At 51.1% G+C, this 22,155-nt stretch overlaps 1 protein-coding gene across 1 annotated transcript in view; it reads right to left on the bottom strand.

Moving 5' to 3' along the window:
• LOC139260440 (striated muscle-specific serine/threonine-protein kinase-like) overlaps positions 1–22,155 on the bottom strand; it is a 458,414-nt gene that overhangs the window by 183,515 nt on the left and 252,744 nt on the right. Inside the window, exon 16 of the mRNA XM_070877003.1 lies at positions 6,617–6,823. Within this exon, the coding sequence (XP_070733104.1) occupies positions 6,617–6,823 (207 nt within the window). The remainder of the gene's footprint in view (positions 1–6,616; positions 6,824–22,155) is intronic.

Below are 22,155 nucleotides of genomic sequence, written 5' to 3'. Positions count from 1 at the left end.
CTAAACTCCAGTCGATCCAGTTTCTCCTCATATGACAGTCCTGCCATCCCGGGAATCAGTCTGGTGAACCTTCGCTGCACTCCCTCAATAGCAAGAACGTCCTTCCTCAGATTAGGGGACCAAAACTGAGCACAATATTCCAGGTGAGGCCTCACTAAGGCCCTGTACAACTGCAGGAAGACCTCCCTGCTCCTATACTCAAATCCCCTAGCTATGAAGGCCAACATACCATTTGCCTTCTTCACTACCTGCTGTACCTGCATGCCAACTTTCAATGACTGATGTACCATGACACCCAGGTCTCGTTGTACCTCCCCTTTTCCTAATCTGTCATCATTCAGATAATATTCTGCCTTCCTGTTTTTGCCACCAAAATGGATAACCTCACATTTATCCACATTATACTGCATCTGCCACGTGTTTGCCCACTCACCTAACCTGTCCAATTCACCCTGTAGCCTCTTAGCATCCCCCTCACAGCTCACACTGCCACCCAGTTTAGTGTGATCTGCAAACTTGGAGATATTACACTCAATTCCTTCATCTAAATCATTGATGTATATTGTAAATAGCTGGGTCCCAGCACTGAGCCCTGCGGCACCCCACCAGTCACTGCCTGCCATTCTGAAAAGGACCCGTTTATCCCGTGCCAGCGTTTATGCTCCACTCGAGCCTCCTCCTGTCTTTCCCCATCTAAATCTAGCAGCATAACCCTCTATTCCCTTCTCCCCCATATGCTTGTCCAGCTTTCCCTTAAATACATCGATACTATTCGCCTCAACCACTCCCTGTGGCAGCGAGTTCCACATTCTCACCGCTCTCTGGGTAAAGAAGTTACTCCTGAATTCCCCATTGGATTTCTGGGTGACTATCTTATATTGTTGGCCTCTAGTTATGTTCTTCCCCACAAGTGGAAACACTCTCTCTGTATCCACTCCATCAAAATCTAGAACTAGAGGACATAATCTTAGAATAAGGGGCCGCCCATTTAAAACTGAGAAAAGGAGGAATTTCTTCCCTCAGAGGGTTGTAAATCTGTGGAATTCGCTGCCTCAGAGAGCTGTGGAGGCTGGGTCATTGAATAAATTTAAGACAGAGATGGACAGTTTCTTAACCGTTAAGGGGATAAGGGGTTCTAGGGAGCGGGTGGGGAAGTGGAGCTGAGTTCATGATCGGATCAGCCATGGTCTTATTGAATGGCGGAGCAGGCTTGAGGGGCCGAATGGCCTACTCCTGCTCATTTCCTCATTATTGAAGACAAACGTAGGTCTCTTGCAGTCGGATTCGGGTGAATTTATAATGGGCAACAAAGAAATGGCAAATAATTGAACAAGTACTTTGATTACATCTTCACAAAGGAAGACACAAATAACCTTCCGGATGTACTAGGGAACCGAAGGTCTAGCGAGAAGGAGGAACTGAAGGAAATCCTTATTCGGCGGGAAGTTGTGTTAGGGAAATTGATGGGATTGAAGGCCGATAAATCCCCAGGGCCTGATAGTCTACATCCCAGAGTACTTAAGGAAGTGGCCCTCGAAATAGTGGATGCATTGGTGATAATTTTCCAACAGTCTATCGACTCGGGATCAGTTCCCATGGACTGGAGGGTAGCTAATGTAACACCACTTTTTAAAAAAGAAGGTAGAGAGAAAACGGGTAATTATAGACCGGTTAGCCTGACATCAGTAGTGGGGAAAATGTTGGAATCAATTATTAAGAATGAAAAAGCAGCGCATTTGGAAAGCAGCGACAGGATTGGTCCAAGTCAGCATGGATTTATGAAAGGGAAATCATGCTTGACAAATCTTCTGGAATTTTTTGAGGATGTAACTAGTAGAGTGGACAAGGGAGAACCAGTGGATGTGGTGTATTTGGACTTTCAAAAGGCTTTTGGCAAGGTCCCACACAAGAGATTGGTGTGTAAAATCAAAGCGCATGGTATTGGGGGTAATGTACTGACGTAGATAGAGAACTGGTTGGCAGACAGGAAGCAGAGAGTCGGGATAAACGGGTCCTTTTCAGAATGGCAGGCAGTGACTAGTGGAGTGCCGCTCGAGCCTGCTCCGCCATTCAATAAGATCGTAGCTGATCTTCGACCTCAACTCCACTTTCCCGCCCGATCCCCATATCCCTGTATTACCTTAATATCCAACAATCTATCGATCTCTGTATTGAATATACTCAATGCCAAGCTGATGCCACGCGATCAACTCAAGCTGGGCTGTTTACAGTGTGCCCTCGTCCCCTCGACCTTCACCTCCGTCCTGCAGGCAAGTTACCGCCCTCTGGAATGTGACGAGCTGCTCTCTGATCGGTAAGGGTCTGCTTCTTTGCAAGCCTGTTCCCAACAAAACCTCTTATCTGTCAGCTCAGCTAATCCGTCAAGAGCCAGTTGCGTGTGGGCGAGGACCTGCGAACTTGCCGTGCACAGACAGGGGTATCATAGGCAGTCCCTTGGAATCGAGGAAGACTTGCTTCCGCTCTAAAAGTGAGTTCTCAGGTGACTGAACAGTCCAATATGAGAGCCAGAGTCGTTGAGGGAAAGGGAGGGTGGGACTGGTTTGTCGCACGCTCCTTCCGCTGCCTGCGCTTGGTTTCTGCATGCTCTCGGCGACGAGACTCGAGGTGCTCAGCGCCCTCCCGGATGCACTTCCTCCACTTAGGGCGGTCTTTGGCCAGGGACTCCCAGGTGTCAGTGGGGATGTTGCACTTTATCAGGGAGGCTTTGAGGGTGTCCTTGTAACGTTTCCGCAGCCCACCTTTGGCTCGTTTGCCGTGAAGGAGTTCCGAGTAGAGCGCTTGCTTTGGGAGTCTCGTGTCTGGCATGTGGACAATGTGGCCTGCCCAGCGGAGCTGGTCAGTGCTTCGATGCTGGGGATGTTGGCCTGGATGAGGACGCTCATAATGGCCAACTGGTAACGGTCATTATTCTGACAGCTGTCCGGATGTCAGCGAGTTATTTGGCCCTCGCAAACCCTCAGGGCACAGAGTGAGGCTGCGTTGAGGGGCAGTGGGACGGTATCATTGAACTGCACAGAACCAACGTGCAACGATATGGAGCAAGGCAGCTGGAGCCTGCTCCCTCATCCCACCCGCTTCCCAACCCGCGGTAACTCGGCATCGCCAGGTGCTGGTCCGGAGGCCCGGAGGGGTGGGGAGGGCGAGGGGGAACGGGGGTGGGAGGGAGGGGGGTGGATAACAGGCAGCCCATCCACTGCTGTGTCCCTGCCAAACTTTGTAACTACTCTGCCCCATCTCTGATTCATTCCTAAATTCGCAAACTTCCAAAGTGGGATTCAACATCAGAATTAAGAGCAGGAGTCGGCCATTCGGCCCCTCGAGCCTGCTCTGCCATTCAATGAGATCACGGCTGATCTTCAACCTCAAACTTACTTCCCCATATCCCTTGATTCACTTAATATCCAAAAATCTATCGATCTCAGCCTTGAATATACTCAACGACTGAGCTTCCACAGCCCTCTGGGGCAGAGAATTCCAAAGATTCACCACCCTCTGAGTGAAGAAATTTCTCCTCATTTCAGTCCTAAATGGCCAACCCCTTATCCTGAGACTGTGACCCCTGGTTCTAGACTCCCCAGCCCGGGGGGAAACATCCTCCCTGCATCTACCCTGTCAAGCCCTGTAAGAATTTTGTGTGTTTCAATGAGACCACCTCTCATTCTCCTAAACTCACAGATCTGAACTCACGGTCTCTGTATCATTACTCTGGATTAACCGGGCAGTAACATAAACCCTGCACCACCATCGCCGCTCCACTCCAACGCCGATCCAATGATCTGAGCGTGCGTAACTCACGATTTTTTCAACCATGTCACTCCCCGCTCCCTTCCTGTTGGTGGAATAAAGTAACATGAAGCCTGGGCTGATCAACCAGGCCTTCACAGCCCACTCGACAACGTATCTACAGCACAGAAACAGGCCATTCGAGCCAACCGGTCCGTGCTCCACACCAGCCCCCTCCCACCCCTCTCCATCTCACCCCATCACCATATCCCTCGATTCCCTTCTCCCCCATGTGTTTATCCAGCTTCCCCTTAAATACATCGATAATATTCACCTCAACCCCTCCCTGTGGCAGCGAGTTCCACATTCTCACCACTCTCTGGGCAAAGAAGTTTCTCCTGAATTCCCAATTGGATTTGTTAGTGACTCTCGTATATTGATGGCCCTTAATTCTGGTTTCCCTCCACAAGTGGAAACGTCTTCTCTACCTTGTCGAAATCATGCTTGACAAATCTAGAATTTTTTGAGGGTGTAACTAGTAGAGTGGACAAGGGAGAACCAGTGGATGTGGTGTATTTGGACTTTCAAAAGGCTTTTGACAAGGTCTCACACAAGTGATTGGTGTGCAAAATCAAAGCACATAGTATTGGGGGTAATGTATTGACGTGGATAGAGAATTGGTTGGCAGACAGGAAGCAAAGAGTCGGGATAAACGGGTCCTTTTCAGAATGGCAGGCAGTGACTAGTGGGGTATCGCAAGGTTCAGTGCTGGGACCCCAGCTATTTACAATATACATTAATGATTTAGACGAAGGAATTGAATGTAATATCTCCACGTTTGCAGATGACACTGAGCTGGGTGGCGGTGTGAGCTGTGAGGGGGATGCTAAGAGGCTGCAGGGTGAATTGGATAGGTTAGGTGAGTGGGCAAATGCATGGCAGATGCAGTATGATGTGGATAAATGTGAGGTTATCCACTTTGGTGGCAAAAACAGGAAGGCAGAATATCATCTGAATGGTGACATTTTAGGAAAAGGGGAGGTGCAACGAGACCTGGGTGTCATGGTTCATCAGTCAATGAAAGTTGGCATGCAGGTACAGCAGGCGGTGAAGAAGGCAAATGGCATGATGGCCTTCATAGCTAGAGGATTTGAGTATAAGAGCAGGGAGGTCTTACTGCAGTTGTACAGGGCCTTAGTGAGGCCACACCTTGAATATTGTGTTCAGTTTTGGTCTCCTAATCTGAGGAAGGACATTCTTGCTATTGAGGGAGTGCAGTGAAGGTTCACCAGACTGATTCCAGGGATGGCAGGACTGACATATGAAGAAAGACTGGATCGACTAGGCCTGTATTCACTGGAGTTTAGAAGGATGAGAGGGGATCTCATAGAAACATATAAAATCCTGATGAGATTGGACAGGTTAGATGCAGGAAGAATGTTCCCGATGTTGGGGAAGTCCAGAACCAGGGGTCACAGTCTAAGGATAAGGGGTAAGCCATTTAGGACCGAGATGAGGAGAAACTTCTTCACTCAGAGAGTTGTGAACCTGTGGAATTCTCTACCGCAGAAAGTTGTTGATGCCAGTTCGTTAGATATATTCAAGAGGGAGTTAGATGTGGCTCTTACGGCTAAAGGGATCAAGGGGTATGGAGAGAAAGCAGGAAAGGGGTACTGAGGTGAATGATCAGCCATGATCTTATTGAATGGTGGTGCAGGCTCGAAGCGCCGAATGGCCTACTCCTGCACCTATTTTCTATGTTTTTATGAACACTTTCATAATCTTGAAAACTGCTATTAGGTCGCCCCTTGGCCCTCTCCTTTCGAGAGAAAACAGCTCCACAGCCTGTTCAATCCTTCCTGATAGTTATAACCTCAGAGTTCTGGTATTATTCTAATAAACCTTTTATTGGACCTTCTCCAATGTCTCATAATCCCTTTTATAATATGGAGACCAGAACTATGCCCAGTAGCTCCAAGTCCGGTCTCGGCAAGGTTCGATCCAAGTTTAAAATAATTTCTCTTCTTTTCAACACGTCAGGGGGGGGGGGTGGGAAATTCGATTGCGCCTCTATTGCGGCGCTAACCCTGGCAGGGCGGTAAAGTTTGCGCCGGGAAAAGGTTTGTGTCTCCAGCCGCAAAATTCACCCGCTGGGCCCCCGAGTGTGGGGCGGAACGCTAAGGGAGGCGTCACACACCTCTCTCAGGGTGCTAGGCCGGCTGGGGCATGGGAAAATCCCGGGCTAAACAGCCGGCCTCGGAGCGCTCGGAGAGAGGCCGCGCTGGGGAAAAAAAAAACGAGAAAAACACCAAAAACATTCCCAATACCTTACTGACGCCACATCCACACGAAGCGTAAAAGTACAAACCAATCGCCATTGCCCGAGGTCGATGTTACTGACCTCACAGCGGCCGGAACAGTTCGGACCGCCCGCTCTCCCAGGCGGTCCCACTAGGGGGCGCTGCGATGCATACAGGTTCGGGCGTCAACCAAATATTGAGAGAGTGCCGTAACCGGCGGTGTTGTACAGCGGCTCGCCTCTCCCCGGGCGGTACTGCTCCGCGTCCCCGTCGATACCGGCACCGAATGTCCCGGCGGGGCCGCTGGCCGCTGGCCGCCTGCCCGGGAATGCTCCCCACCGCCATTACCGCCCCCCCCCCCCCGGGGCGCAAATCGGGGTGGCAACACACCGAAAGCTCAGCCCTATCTCTTTCGCAACGCACCCCAGCACTTGCGGTTCCTTTCGCCGGCCTTGTGGACCTGCCTCGCTGTTTTATGAACCTGCCTCGCTCAGCTGCTTCTGGGTTAGTCGGTCGCCGTCCCGCTCTCTGACTCTGCAGCGAGCCAAGCCGCCCCAAGGAGCGGTCCTTACCTCTGTCCAACAGCTTGACGGGTTCGGAGACAGGCGAAGGTTTGCTGCAGCTCCTGGATGTGGCGCTCTGGATGCGGAACAGGTACTGGATGCCCTTGTTGAGCGACTGGATGGTGTAGGTGGTGTCCCGGATGTTGGACTTCAGCACGTGCCATTGAGCCGTGCCTACGACCTGGCTCTGGATAACGTAGGTCAGCGCAGTGGGATCTGGAAAGTAACAGAGATAGACCATCACCACATGGCAACGGGGCCCACCCACCCACGTCCATAGAATCGTATCAATTCACGGCACGGAAAGTAGGCCATTCGGCCCATCGTGTCTGCGCCGGCCGACCAAGAGCTACCCAGCCTAATCCCACTTTCCCGCTCTGGGTCCGTAGCCCTGTAGGTTACGGCACTTCAGGTGCACATCCAGGTACTGTTTAAATGTGGTGAGGGTTTCTGCCTCTACCCCCCTTTCAGGCCGTGAGTTCCAGACCCCCACCACCCTCTGGGTGAAAAAAGTTCTCCTCAAATCCCCTCTAAACCTCAGAAGGTCATGGGTTCGAGTCCCACTCCAGGGGCTTGAGCACATAAACCTAGGCTGACTCTCCCAGTGCAGTGCTGAGGGAGTGTCGCACTGTCGGAGGTGCCGTCTTTCGGATGAGTTGTTAAATCGAGGCCCCGTCTGCTCTCTCAGGTGGATGTAAAAGATCCCATGGCTACTATTTCGAAGGGGAGTTCTCCCCAGTGTACTGGAGCCAATATTTATTCTTCAACCAACATCACTAAAAAAAACAGATTATCTGGTCAGTATCACATCGCTGTGTGTGGGAGCTTGCTGTGCACAAGTTGGCTGCCGTGTTTCCCACATTACAACAATGACCACACTCCAAAAGTACTTCATTTGCTTTGAGTCATCCGACACTGTATGAATGCAAGTCTTTTTCTTTTTTTTTCCAATTACATAAACGTAAAAAAACCACAGAAACAAAGAAACATAGACAATAGGAGCAGTAGTAGGCCATTTGGCCCTTCGAGCCTGCACTGCCATTCAATATGATCATGGCTGATCCTCTCTCAACACCATATTCCCGCTTTTTCCCCATACCCCTTGATGCCTTTTGTGTCTAGCAATCTATCGATCTCCCTCTTAAATATATTCAGTGACTTGGTCTCCACAGCCTTCTGAGGTAGAGAATTCCACAGGTTCACCACCCTCTGAGTGAAAACATTTCTCCTCATCTCAGTCCTAAATTTCCTACCCCGTATCCTGAGACTGTGACCCCTTGTTCTAGACTTCCCAGCCCCGGGGAAACATCCTCCCCACATCCAGTCTGTCCAACCCCGTCAGAATTTTATACGTTTCAATGAGATCCCCGCTCATTCTTCTAAACTCCAGTGAATACAGGCCTAGTCGACACAATCTCTCCTCATACCACAGTCCTGCCATCCCAGGAATCAGTCTGGTGAACCTTCGCTGCACTTCCTCTATGGCAAGTATATCCTTCCTTAGCTAAGGAGACTAAATCTGCACACCATACTCCAGGTGTGGTCTCACCAAGGCCCTGTATAACTGGAGTAAGACCTCCTTGCTCCTGTACTCAAATCCTCTTGCAATGAAGGCCAACATACCATTTGCCTTCCTCACTGCTTGCTGCACCAGCATGTCTGCTTTCAATTACAGGGTGAAACTCCCTTATCCGCCACCCTTGGGACCTGGCCTGTGCCGAATCGGGGGTTTTGCTGGATGAGGGGAGGTCAGCGGCCCGAGGTCGAGGAGTGGGGAGGGAGGTCGGCACCCCGGTTAGGCCTGAAGTATCGGAGCGGCCCCAAAGTCGGGGTGGAGTTCGGCCGCGTTCTGCGCATGCGCCCCCGGCCGCCCAAATCATGCCGGACGAGGGGTGGTGTCGGACGAGGGGTGGTGTCGGACGAGGGGTGGTCCCGGATGAGAGGTGGTGTCGGACGAGGACGAGGGGCGGTGCCGGACGAGGACGAGGGGCGGTGCCGGACGAGGGGTGGTGTCGGACGAGGGATGGTCCCGGATGAGGGGTGGTGTCAGACGAGGGATGGTCCCGGATGAGGGGTGGTGCCGGACGAGGGGTGGTGCCGGACGAGGGGTGGTGCCGGACGAGGGGTAATGTCGGACGAGGGGTGGTCCCGGATGAGGGGTGGTCCCGGATGAGGGGTGGTGCCGGACGAGGGGTAATGTCGGACGAGGGGTGGTCCCGGATGAGGGGTGGTGCTGGACGAGGGGTGGTGTCGGACGAGGGGTGGTCCCGGATGAGGGGTGGTGTCAGACGAGGGGTGGTGCCGGACGAGGGGTGGTGCCGGACGAGGGGTAATGTCGGACGAGGGGTGGTCCCGGATGAGGGGTGGTGTCGGACGAGGGATGGTCCCGGATGAGGGGTGGTGTCAGACGAGGGGTGGTGTCGGATGAGGGGTGGTGTCGGACGAGGGGTGGTGCTGGACGAGGGGTGGTGTCGGATGAGGGGTAATGTCGGACGAGGGGTGGTGTCGGACGAGGGGTGGTGTCGGACGAGGGGTGGTGTCAGACGAGGGGTGGTGTCAGACGAGGGGTGGTGCTGGACGAGGGGTGGTGTCGGACGAGGGGTGGTGCTGGACGAGGGGTGGTGTCGGATGAGGGGTGGTGCTGGACGAGGGGTGGTGTCAGACGAGGGGTGGTGCTGGACGAGGGGTGGTGCCGGACGAGGACGAGGGATGGTCCCGGATGAGGGGTGGTGTCGGACGAGGGGCGGTGCCGGACGAGGGGTGGTGTCGGATGAGGGGTGGTGCCGGACGAGGACGAGGGATGGTCCCGGATGAGGGGTGGTGTCGGACGAGGGGTGGTGTTGGATGAGGGGTGGTGTCGGACGAGGGGTGGTGTCGGACGAGGGGTGGTGTCGGACGAGGGGTGGTGTCGGATGAGGGGTGGTGTCGGACGAGGGGTGGTGCCGGATGAGGGGTTGTGTCGGACGAGGGGTGGTGCTGGACGAGGGGTGGTGTCGGACGAGGGGTGGTGTCGGACGAGGGGTGGTGCTGGACGAGGGGTGGTGTCGGATGAGGGGTTGTGTCGGACGAGGGGTGGTGCTGGACGAGGGGTGGTGTCGGATGAGGGGTGGTGCCGGACGAGGACGAGGGATGGTCCCGGATGAGGGGTGGTGCCGGACGAGGGGTGGTGTCGGATGAGGGGTTGTGTCAGACGAGGGGTGGTGCTGGACGAGGGGTGGTGTCGGACGAGGGGTGGTGTCGGACGAGGGGTGGTGCTGGACGAGGGGTGGTGTCGGATGAGGGGTGGTGCCGGACGAGGACGAGGGATGGTCCCGGATGAGGGGTGGTGTCGGACGAGGGGCGGTGCCGGACGAGGGGTGGTGTCGGATGAGGGGTGGTGCCGGACGAGGACGAGGGATGGTCCCGGATGAGGGGTGGTGCCGGACGAGGGGTGGTGTCGGATGAGGGGTGGTGTCGGACGAGGGGCGGTGCCGGACGAGGACGAGGGGTGGTGCCGGACGAGGGATGGTCCCGGATGAGGGGTGGTGCCAGACGAGGGATGGTCCCGGATGAGGGGTGGTGTCGGATGAGGGGTGGTGCCGGATGAGGGGTGGTGTCAGATGAGGGGTGGTGTCGGACGAGGGGCGGTGCTGGACGAGGGATGGTCCCGGATGAGGGGTGGTGTCGGACGAGGGGTGGTGCCGGATGAGGGGTGGTGCCGGATGAGGGGTGGTGCCGGACGAGGGATGGTCCCGGATGAGGGGTGGTGTCGGATGAGGGGTGGTGTCAGATGAGGGGTGGTGTCGGACGAGGGGGTCCCGGATACGGGAGGTCCAACCTGCATTTTAAATCCGTTTCCCCTCGCGTTTATTTTTGGAGGTGCGCGGCCCCATTCAGATCCCGGCGCATGCGTGGTTTTCCCGGTTAAAAGCCGGTGGGTCGACTGCACGGAACGCCCAGACCACTGAGCGATCATGCTGCTTAACGGCAACATTGCTACCACACACAGGGGCGCGATGCCCAATTGTCGGCTCTGTGCTCCTGATAACGAGTCTCACCCGTCGAGAGCACTTGTGGGTACTTTGGACCAGTGTTGCCGACGGTTTTCAAACCGCTACTTTAGAAAACGGCAGAGTGTGCGCACGCCCCAGGTTTCAACACGCACTCCCAATTGGCCAAATCACTGCCAGTGTGTGCCAATTTACTTGTGTCCATGTCTGCCAGTGTGTGTGTGTGTGAGAGTGTGAGAGAGTGTGAGTGTGTGTGTGTGTTTGTATGTGTGTTTGTGTGTGAGTGTGAGTGTGTGAGTGTGAGTGTATGTGTGTTTGTGTGAGTGTGTGAGTGTGTGAGTGTGTGAGTGTGTGAGTGTGTGAGTGTGTGAGTGTGTGAGTGTGTGAGTGTGAGCGTGTGAGTGTGTGTGTGTGTGAGTGTGAGTGTGTATGTATGTGTGTGTGTGTGTGTGTGAGTGAGTGTGTATGTGTGAGTGTGAGTGTGTGTGAGTGTGAGTGTGTGTGAGTGTGAGCGTGTATGTGTGTGTGTGTGTGTGTGTATGTGTGAGTGTGAGTGAGTGTGAGCGTGTATGTGTGTGTGTGTGTGTGAGTGAGTGTGTATGTGTGAGTGTGAGTGTGTGTGAGTGTGAGCGTGTATGTGTGTGTGTGTGTGTGAGTGTGTGTGAATGTGTGCGTGTGTGTGTGAGTGTGTGTGTGTTCGCGCGTATGTGTGTATATGTGTGTGTGTGTGCGTGTGTGAGTGTGTGTGTGCAGGTGAGTGTGTGAGTGTGTGTGTGCATGTGAGTGTGTGAGTGAGTGTGTGAGTGTGCGTGTGCGTGTGTGAGTGTGTGTGAGTGTGAGTGCGAGTGTGTGTGAGTATGTCCGAGTGTGTGTGTGAGAGTGTGTGAGTGAGTGTGTGATTGAGTGAGTGAGTGTGTGTGTGCGTGTGTCTTTCTGAGTGTCTGTGTGTGTGTGTGTGTGTGTGTGTGTGTTAATGTGCCTGTCTTTCTTGTTAAGAAAGATTTGCATTTATATAGCGCCTTGGAACATCAGGACATCCCAAAGCGCTTTACCGTCATTGAAGTACTTGAAGTGCAGTCGCTGTTGTCATGTGGGAAAGGCGGCAGTCAATTTGCGCACAGCAAGCTCCCACAATCAGCAACGTGATAATGACCAGATAATCTGCTTTACAGTGATGTTGATTGAGGGATAAATATTGGCCCCAGGACACTTGGGAGAACTCCCCTGCTATTCATCGAAATAGTGGCCATGGGATCTTTTATGTCCACCTGAGAGAGCAGACGGGGCCTCTGTTAAACGTCTCATCTGAAAGACGGTGTAATATATGCACCAGTGAGTATGCTCATGGGTTTGTAGAGCTGTTGAGTTGGGAGTGGCTTAGCCAGTCATTCGATGTTCACAAGACTCAATAAAATGCTGGCTAGTTGGGTTCGGGGGATCCACGATGGGGCAGGTGGTTGTGAGCCTGGTGGATGAACTGGTAATGTGTCGTGTGATTACATAGAAACATAGAAAATAGGTGCAGGAGTAGGTCATTCGGCCCTTGGAGCCTGCACCACCATTCAATAAGATCATAGCTGATCATTCCTTCAGTACCCCTTTCCTGCTTTCTCTCCATACCCCTTGATCCCTTTAGCCGTAAGGGCCATATCTAACTCCCTCTTGAATATATCCAATGAACTGGCCTCAACAACTCTCTGCGGTAGGGAATTCCACAGGTTAACAACTCTCTGAGTGAAGAAGTTTCTCCTCATCTCAGTCCTAAATGTCCTACCCCTTATCCTTAGACTGTGTCCCTGGTTCTGGACTTCCCTGCGAGGAGGATGCTATGAGGCTGCAGAGCGACTTGGATAGGTTAGGTGAGTGGGCAAATGCATGGCAGATGAAGTATTATGTGGATAAATGTGAGGTTATCCACTTTGGTGGTAAAAACAGAGAGACAGACTATTATCTGAATGGTGACAGATTAGGAAAAGGGGAGGTGCAACGAGACCTGGGTGTCATGGTACATCAGTCATTGAAGGTTGGCATGCAGGTACAGCAGGCGGTTAAGAAAGCAAATGGCATGTTAGCCTTCATAGCAAGGGGATTTGAGTACAGGGGCAGGGAGGTTGTTACTGCAGTTGTACAGGGCCTTGGTGAGGCCACACCTGGAGTATTGTATACAGTTTTGGTCTCCTAACTTGAGGAAGGACATTCTTGCTATTGAGGGAGTGCAGCGAAGGTTCACCAGACTGATTCCCGGGATGGCGGGACTGACCTATCAAGAAAGACTGGATCAACTGGGCTTGTATTCACTGGAGTTCAGAAGAATGAGAGGGGATCTCATAGAAACGTTTAAAATTCTGACGGGTTTAGACAGGTTAGATGCAGGAAGAATGTTCCCAATGTTGGGGAAGTCCAGAACCAGGGGTCACAGTCTAAGGATAAGGGGTAAGCCATTTAGGACCGAGATGAGGAGAAACTTCTTCACCCAGAGAGTGGTGAACCTGTGGAATTCTCTACCACAGAAAGTTGTTGAGGCCAATTCACTAAATATATTCAAAAAGGAGTTAGATGCAGTCCTTACAACTAGGGGGTATGGCGAGAAAGCAGGAATGGGCAACTGAAGTTACATGTTCAGCCATGAACTCATTGAATGGTGGTGCAGGCTCGAAGGGCCGAATAGCCTACTCCTGCACCTATTTTCTATGTTTCTATGTTTCTATGTTTCCCCATCATCGGGAACATTCTTCCCACATCTAACCTGTTCCGTCCCGTCAGAATTTTATATGTTTCTATGAGATCCCCTCTCATCCTTCTAAACTCCAGTGAATAAAGGCCCAGTTGATCCAGTCTCTCCTCATATGTCAGTCCCGCCATCCCGGCAATCAGTCTGGTGAACCTTCGCTGCACTCCCTCAATAGCAAGAACGTCCTTCCTCAGATTAGGAGAACAAAACTGAACACAATATTCTAGGTGAGGCCTCACTAAGGTACTGTACAACTGCAGTAAGACCTCTCTGCTCCTATACTCAAAACACCTAGCTATGAAGGCCAACATACCATTTACCTTCTTCACCGCCTGCTGTACCTGCATGCCAACTTTCAATGACTGATGCACCATGACTCACCCAGGTCTCGTTGCACCTCCCCTTTTTCTAATCTGCCGTCATTCAGATAATATTCTGCCTTCGTGTTTTTGCCACCAAAGTGGATAACCTCACATTTATCCACATTATACAACATCTGCCATGCATTTGCCCACTCACCTAACCTGTCTAAGTCACCCTGCAGCCTTTTAGTGTCCTCCTCACAGCTCACACCACCACCCAGCTTAGTGTCATTTGCAAACTTGGAGATATTACACTCAATTCCTTCATCCAAATCATTAATGTATATTGTAAATAGCTGGGGTCCCAGCACTGAGCCCTGCGGCACCCCACTAGTCACTGCCTGCCATTCTGAAAAGGACCCATTTATCCCGACTCTCTGCTTCCTGTCTGCCAACCAGTTCTCTATCCACGTCAGTACATTACCCCCAATACCATGTGCTTTGATTTTGCACACCAATCTCTTCCTCCTTCTCACTCGACCCTCGGTCCCCTCGTATTTCCGGAAGGTTATTTGTGTCTTCCTTCGTGAAGACAGAACCAAAGTATTTGTTTAATTGGTCTGCCATTTCTTGGTTCCCCATTATAAATTCACCTGATTCCGACTGCAAGGGACCTACGTTGGTCTTCACTAATCTTTTTCTCTTCACATATCTATAGAAGCTTTTGCAGTCAGTTTTCATATACCCAGCAAGCTTACTCTCATACTCTATTTTCCCCCTCCTAATTAAACCCTTTGTCCTCCTCTGCTGTATTACAAAATTCTCCCAGTCCTCTGGTTTGCTGCTTTTTCTGGAGAATTTATATGCCTCTTCCTTGGATTTAACACTATCCGAAATTTCCCTTGTTAGCCACGGTTGAGCCACCTTCCCCGTTTTATTTGTACTCTCATTGTTAAAACAGGGCAGGAAAAAGAGTGGGAATGCTACAGTGATAGGGGATGCGATTGTAAGGGGAATAGATAGGCGTTTCTGCGGCCGCAACCGAGACTCCAGGATGGTATGTTGCCTCCCTGGTGCAAGGGTCAAGGATGTCTCAGAGCAGGTGCAGGACATTCTGGAAGGGGAGGGTAAACAGCCAGATGTCGTGGTGCATATAGGTACCAATGAGATAGGTAAAAAAACGGGATGAGATCCTACAAGCTGAATTTAGGTAGCTAGGAGTTAAATTTAAAAAGTAGAACCTCAAAGGTAGTAATCTCAGGATTGCTACCAGTGCCACGTGCTAGACAGAGTAGGAATCGCAGGATAACTCAGATGAATACATGGCTTGAGGAGTGGTGCAGAAGGGAGGGATTCAACTTCCTGGGACATTGGAACCGGTTCTGGGGGAGGTGGGACCAGTGTAAACCGGACGGTCTGCACCTGGGCAGGACCGGAACCAATGTCCTCGGGGGAGTGTTTGCTCGTGCTGTTGGGGAGGGGTTAAACTAATATGGCAGGGGGATGGGAATCAATGCAGGGAGACAGAGGGAAGTCAAAAGGGGGCAGAAGCAAAAGGTAGGAAGGAGAAAAACAAGAGTGGAGAGCAGAGAAATCAAGGGCAAAAATCAAAAAAGGCCATATTACAACATAATTCAAAAAGGACAAAGAATGCTAAAAAAAACAAGCTGTAGGCTCCGGGTCTCAATGCGAGGAGCATTCATAATAAGGTGGATGAATTAACTGCGCAGATAACTGTAAACGGATATGATGTAATTGGGATTACGGAGACATGGCTCCAGGGTAACCAAGGCTGGGAACTCAACATTCAGGGGTATTCAATATTCAGGAAGAAAAAGGAGGTGGGGTAGCGTTGCTGGTTAAAGAGGAGATGAACACAATAGCAAGGAAGGACATTAGTTTGGATGATGTGGAATCTGTATGGGTGGAGCTGCGGAATACCAAAGGGCAGAAAACGCTAGTGGGAGTTGTGTACAGACCACCAAACAGTAGTAGTGAGGTTGGGGACAGCATCAAACAAGAAATTAGGGACGTGTGCAATAAAGGTACAGCAGTTATCATGGGCGATTAATTTACATATAGATTGGGCTAACCAAACTGGTAGCAATACAGTGGAGGAGGATTTCCTGGAGTGTATTAGGGATGGTTTTCTAGACCAATATAGAGGGCTGGCCATCCTAGACTGGGTGATGTGTAATGAGAGAGGATTAATTAGCAATCTGGTCATGCGAGGTCCCTTGGGGAAGAGTGACCATAATATGATAGAATTCTTCATTAAAATGGTGAGTGACAGTGTTAATTCAGAGACTAGGGTCCTGAACTTAGGGAAAGGTAACTTCGATGGTATGAGGCGTGAATTGGCTAGAATAGACTGGCGAATGATACTTAAAGGGTTGACGGTGGATAGGCAATGGCAGACATTTAAAGATCACATTGATGAACTGCAACAATTGTACATCCCTGTCTGGAATAAAAATAAAATGGGGAAAGCGGCTCAACCGTGGCTAACTGTCATGTATTCAACCAGCATTGTAACCCATGTATAAACTGACCTAAGTTGTACACCGTGAGAACACTGACCACTAGGTGGGAGACACTCCTAACCTGGACCTTCAGGTATAAAAGGGGAAGCTCCACCCACCTTAATCACTAGAGTGCGAAGGAATAAAGGACAGGTCTCAAGCATGGGCCTCGTGTGCATTTATATTGTATAGTAAGGACGTATCACTAACAAGGGAAATTAGGGAAAATGTTAAATCCAAGGAAGAGGCATATAAATTAGCCAGAAAAAGCAGCAAACCTGAGGACTGGGAGAAATTTAGAATTCAGCAGAGGAGGACAAGGGGTTTAATTTGGAGGGGAAAAATAGAGTATGAGAGTAAGCTTGCAGGGAACATAAAAAATGACTACAAAAGCTTCTATAGATATGTGAAGAGAAAAAGATTAGTGAAAACTAATGTAGGTCCCTTGCAGTCAGAATCAGGTGAAAGTATAATGGGGAACAAGGAAATGGCAGACCAATTGAACAAATACTTTGCTTCTGTCTTCACTAAGGAAGACACAAATAACCTCCTGAAAATACTCGGAGACCGAGGGTCTAGCGACAAGGGGGAACTGAGGGAAATCATTATTAGTCAGGAAATTGTGTTGGGGAAATTGAAGGGACTGAAGGCCGATAAATCCCCGGGGCCTGATAGTCTGCATCCCAGAGTACTTAGGGAAGTAGCCCTCGAAATATTAGAAATTGATGGTCATTTTCCAACATTCCATGGACTCTGGATCAATTCCTATGGATTGGAGGGTAGCGAATATAACCCCATTTTTTAAAAAAGGAGGGAGAGAAAACAGGTAATTATAGATTAGTTAGCCTGACATCAGTAGTGGGGAAAATGCTGGAATCAATTATTAAAGATGTAATAGCAGCACATTTGGAAAGCAGCGACAGGATCGGTCCAAGTCAGCATGGATTTATGAAGGGGAAATCATGCTTGACAAATCTTCGAGAATTTTTTGAGGATGTAACTAATAGAGTGGATAAGGGTGAGCCAGTGGATGTGGTGTATTTGGTCTTTCAAAAGGCTTTTGACAAGGTCCCACAAAAAAGATTGGTGTGCAAAATTAAAGCGCATGGTATGGGGGGTAATGTATTGACGTGGATAGAGAACTGGTTGGAAGCAAAGAGTGGGAATAAACGGGTCCTTTTCAGAATGGCAGGCAGTGACTAGTGGGGTGCCGCAGGGTTCAGTGCTGGGAACCCAGCTCTTTACAATATACATTAATGATTTAGATGAAGGAATTGAGTGTAATATCTCCAAGTTTGCAGATGACTCTAAGCTGTCTGGCGGTGTGAGCTGTGAGGAGGACACTAAGAGGCTGCAGGGTGACTTGGACAGGTTAGGTGAGTGGGCAAATGCATGGCAGATGCAGTATAATGTGGATAAGTGCGAGGTTATCCACTTTGGTGGCAAAAACAGGAAGGCAGATTATTATCTGAATGGTGACAGATTAGGAAAAGGGGAGGAGCAATGAGACCTGGGTGTCATGGTACATCAGTTATTGAAGATGGGCATGCAGGTACAGCAGGCGGTGAAGAAAGCAAATGGAGTGCTGGCCTTCATAGCGAGGGGATTTGAGTATAGGAGCAGAGTTGTTGAGGCCAGTTCATTGGATATATTCAAGAGGGAGTTAGATGTGGCTCTTACAGCTAAAGGGATCAAGGGGTATGGAGAGAAAGCTGGAAAGGGGTACTGAGGTTGGATGTTCAGCCATGATCTTATTGAATGGTGGTGCAGGCTCGAAGGGCCAAATGGCCTACTCCTGCACCTATTTTCTATGTTTCTATGTTAAACCTTTGTTAATAAACCAACTAGTTCTTAATAGCTATGTTTTGCTATGAATTCTTAAGCGAAGAACCCATGAAGAAAATATATTACGCACAGCTCCACCGACAGTGCGGCACTCCCTCAGTACTGCCCCCCCGACAGTGCGGCACTCCCTCAGTACTGCCCCTCCGACAGTGCAGCACTCCCTCAGTACTGCCCCTCCGACAGTGCGGCACTCCCTCAGTACTGCCCCTCCAACAGTGCGACACTCCCTCAGTACTGCCCCTCCGACAGTGCGGCACTCCCTCAGTACTGCCCCCCCGACAGTGCGGCACTCCCTCAGTACTGCCCCTCCGACAGTGCAGCACTCTCTCAGTACTGCCCCTCCAACAGTGCGACACTCCCTCAGTACTGCCCCTCCGACAGTGCGGCATTCCCTCAGTACTGCCCCTCCAACAGTGCGACACTCCCTCAGCACTGCCCCTCCGACAGTGCGGCATTCCCTCAGTACTGCCCCTCCAACAGTGCGACACTCCCTCAGTACTGCCCCTCCGACAGTGCGGCACTCCCTCAGTACTGCCCCCCCGACAGTGCGGCACTCCCTCAGTACTACCCCTCCGACAGTCCGGCACTCCCTCAGTACTGCCCCTCCAACAGTGCGACACTCCCTCAGTACTGCCCCTCCGACAGTGCGGCACTCCCTCAGTACTGCCCCTCCGACAGTGTGGCACTCCCTCAGTACTGCACCTCCGACAGTGCGGCACTCCCTCAGTATTGCTCCTCCGACAGTGCGGCACTCCTTCAGTACTGCCCCTCCGACAGTGCGGCACTCCCTCAGTACTGCCCCTCCGACAGTGCGGCACTCCCTCAGTACTGCCCCTCCGACGGTGCGGCACTCCCTCAGTACTGCCCCTCCGACAGTGTGGCACTCCCTCAGTTCTGCCCCTCCGACAGTGCAGCACTCCCTCAGTACTGCACTGAACTGTCAGCCTGGATTATATGCTCAAATCTGTGGAATGGGACTTGAACCCAGATCCTTTTGACGTTCCCCACCGAGCCACAGCTCACACACTGATGTATATAAACATTCCCACAGAAAGCTCTGGGGTTTAATTACTCTGCATTACAATCTCGATATGCTTAAAAAGCTTCATAACGGAAGGCAGCGAGCAGGAAGTGCAACTTTGGTCAATGAACAATTAAGCACCCTTTATAGTTTCGAGTGGGAGTGAGGGAAGGTGAGTGAGTGACTCAGCTCCACACACTGCTAATTTCAAACAGTGCAATACCAAAAGAAGGTGGGAGTGAGAGAAAACGCTTCAATCGAGACAGACACACCGATTTCACCCCCTGCAGATCTGTATCTAACCCGTGCTGTAACTGCCCTGGGAGTGTTTCATGGGACAGTGTAGAGGGAGCTTTACTCTGTATCTAACCCCGTGCTGTAACTGCCCTGGGAGTGTTTGATGGGATAGTGTAGAGGGAGCTTTACTCTGTATCTAACCCATGCTGTACGTGCCCTGGGAGTGTTTGATGGGACAGTGTGGAGGGAGCTTTACTCTGTATCTAACCCCGTGCTGTACCTGCCCTGGGAGTGTTTGATGGGACAGTGTAGAGGGAGCTTTACTCTGTATCTAACCCGTGCTGTACCTGCCCTGGGAGCGTTTGATGGGACAGTGTAGAGGGAGCTTTTCTAGATATATCTAACCCGTGCTGTACCTACCCTAGGAGTGTTTGATGGGTCAGTGTAGAGGGAGCTTTACTTTGCATCTAACCCCCTGTACCTGCCCTGGGAGTGTATGATGGGACACTGACACATTATACACAGTGTATAAGCGGCACACCCTGACCCGTACTGTTATATATGTAAACCTGCAAATACCATGTTTAACCACCAGAGGGCTCATCCCTTGGAGTCCCAAGGGATCCCACAATCCCTTGGGAGCACCAGTGCATAAGGAGGCCTCACAGGCTGGAGAGGCACTCTTGGAGACCTGTAATCAAGGTCACACGTTGCTTTCAGCTTACAGTATCTGGTCAGATTCTTTATGCAAGACATAACAACTGGCGACGAAATACAGATAATGAACCCCACCGCAACAATGCAGAGAACCGTGGGCATCCTGGAGAAATTTTCGGAGGGAGATGATTGGGAAACCTTCGTAGAGTGACTCGACCAATACTTCGTGGCCAATGAGCTGGAAGGAGAAGCGAATGTTGCCAAACGAAGGTCGATTCTCCTCACCGACTGCAGGGCACCAACGTATGGCCACATGAAAAATCTGCTTGCTCCAGCGTAACCCACAGAGAAGTTGTATGATGATTTGTGTACACTCGTCCGGGAGCATATAAACCCGAAGGAAAGTGTTCTGATGGCAAGGTATCGGTTCTACACGTACAAGAGGTCTGAAGGCCAGGAAGTGGCGAGCTACGTCGCCGAGCTAAGGCGCCTTGAAGGACATTGTGAATTTGAAGGACATTTGGAGCACATGCTCAGGGACTTCTATAGCGATAGCCCAGGCGTTCATTGCCACCAGTGACAATACCAAACAAATCTCTCAGCACACAAGTGCTGCTACAAGTCCTGTGAACAAAGTGATGTTGTTTTCGAATCGTAACGTACAGGGCAGGTCACACATACCTGCAGCTACACATCTGCAGGTGTCTCAGAGTCCACCATCAAGGGTGGTGAATACAAGGCCATGAACACCTTGTTGGCGCTGCAGGGGTGATCATCATTTCCATTCATGCTGCTTCAAAGGGTACGTTTGCAAGGGCTGTGGAACAATGGGACACCTCCAACGTATGTGCAGGCGAGCTGCTAAGCCTGTTAAACCTGGAAACCACCTTGTTGCAGAGGAGGATAGATCCACGGTGGATCACGACGAACCAGAGCCTCAGACTGAGGAGGCAGAGGTACATGAGGTGCACACATTCACCACAAAGTGTTCCCCAATAAAGCCGAAGGTTGAATTAAATGGACTCCCGGTATCCATGGAGCCGGATACGGGACGAGCCAGTCCATAATGAGTAAAAAGACTTTCGATAAATTGTGGTGCAGCAAGGCCTCAAGTCCAGTCCTGACTCCCATTCGTACAAAACTGAGAATTTGCACAAAGGAACTGATTCCTGTAATCGGCAGTGCTATCGTAAAGGTCTCCTACGATGGAGCGGTGCACGAGTTACCACTCTGGGTGGTATCGGGCGATGGTCCCACGCTGCTCGGCAGGAGCTGGCTGAGAAAGATACGCTGGAACTGGGACGACGTCCGAGCGCTCTCGTCCGTCGATGACACCTCATGTGCCCAGGTCTTAAAGAAGTTCCCCTCGCTGTTCGAATCGAGTATCGGGAAGTTCAAAGGAGCAAAAGTGCAGATCCATTTGATTCCGGGGGCGCGACCCATCCATCACAAGGCGAGAGCGGTACCGTACATGATGAGAGGGTGGAGATAGAGCTGGTCAGGCTGCAACAAGAGGGCATCATTTCACCGATCGAATTCAACGAGTGGGCCAGTCCGATTGTTCCAGTCCTCAAGGGAGATGGCACCGTCAGAATCTGTGGTGATTACAAAGTAACTATCAATCGTTTCTCCCTGCAGGATCAATACCCGCTACCAAAGGAAGATGACCTATTCGCGACGCTGGCGGGAGAAAAAACGTTCACGAAGCTGGACTTGACCTCGGCCTACATGACACAGGAGCTGGAGGAATCTTTGAAAGGCCTCACCTGCATCAACACGCACAAAGGTTGGGATTCGATCAGCCGCGGCGATATTCCAGAGGAACATGGAAAGCTTATTGAAGTCGGTCCCGCGCACTGTGGTCTTCCAGGACAACATCTTGGTTACAGGGCACCGTCGAGCACCTGCAGAACCTGGAGGAGGTTCTTAGTCGGCTTAATCGTGTGGGGCTCAGGTTAAAACGCTTTAAGTGTGTTTTCCTGGCGCCTGAAGTGGAGTTCCTGGGGAGAAGAATCGCGGCGGACGGCATCAGACCCACCAACTCGAAGATGGAGGCAATCAAGAATGCACCGAGATCACAAAACATGATGGAGCTCCTGAACTATTTTGGTAACCTCTTACCGGGTCTTGGCACATTGTTAGAACCCCTGCTCTCTTTACTGCGTAAGGGAGATGAATGGGTATGGGGTAAAAGCCAAGAAAATGCCTTTGAGAAAGTTAGGAAGCTATTATGTTCAAACAAAT

Source organism: Pristiophorus japonicus, chromosome 3, assembly GCF_044704955.1.
Source record: "Pristiophorus japonicus isolate sPriJap1 chromosome 3, sPriJap1.hap1, whole genome shotgun sequence".
Classification (NCBI taxonomy): Eukaryota; Metazoa; Chordata; class Chondrichthyes; family Pristiophoridae; genus Pristiophorus; species Pristiophorus japonicus.
This window is presented reverse-complemented; position numbering and strand designations above follow the sequence as displayed.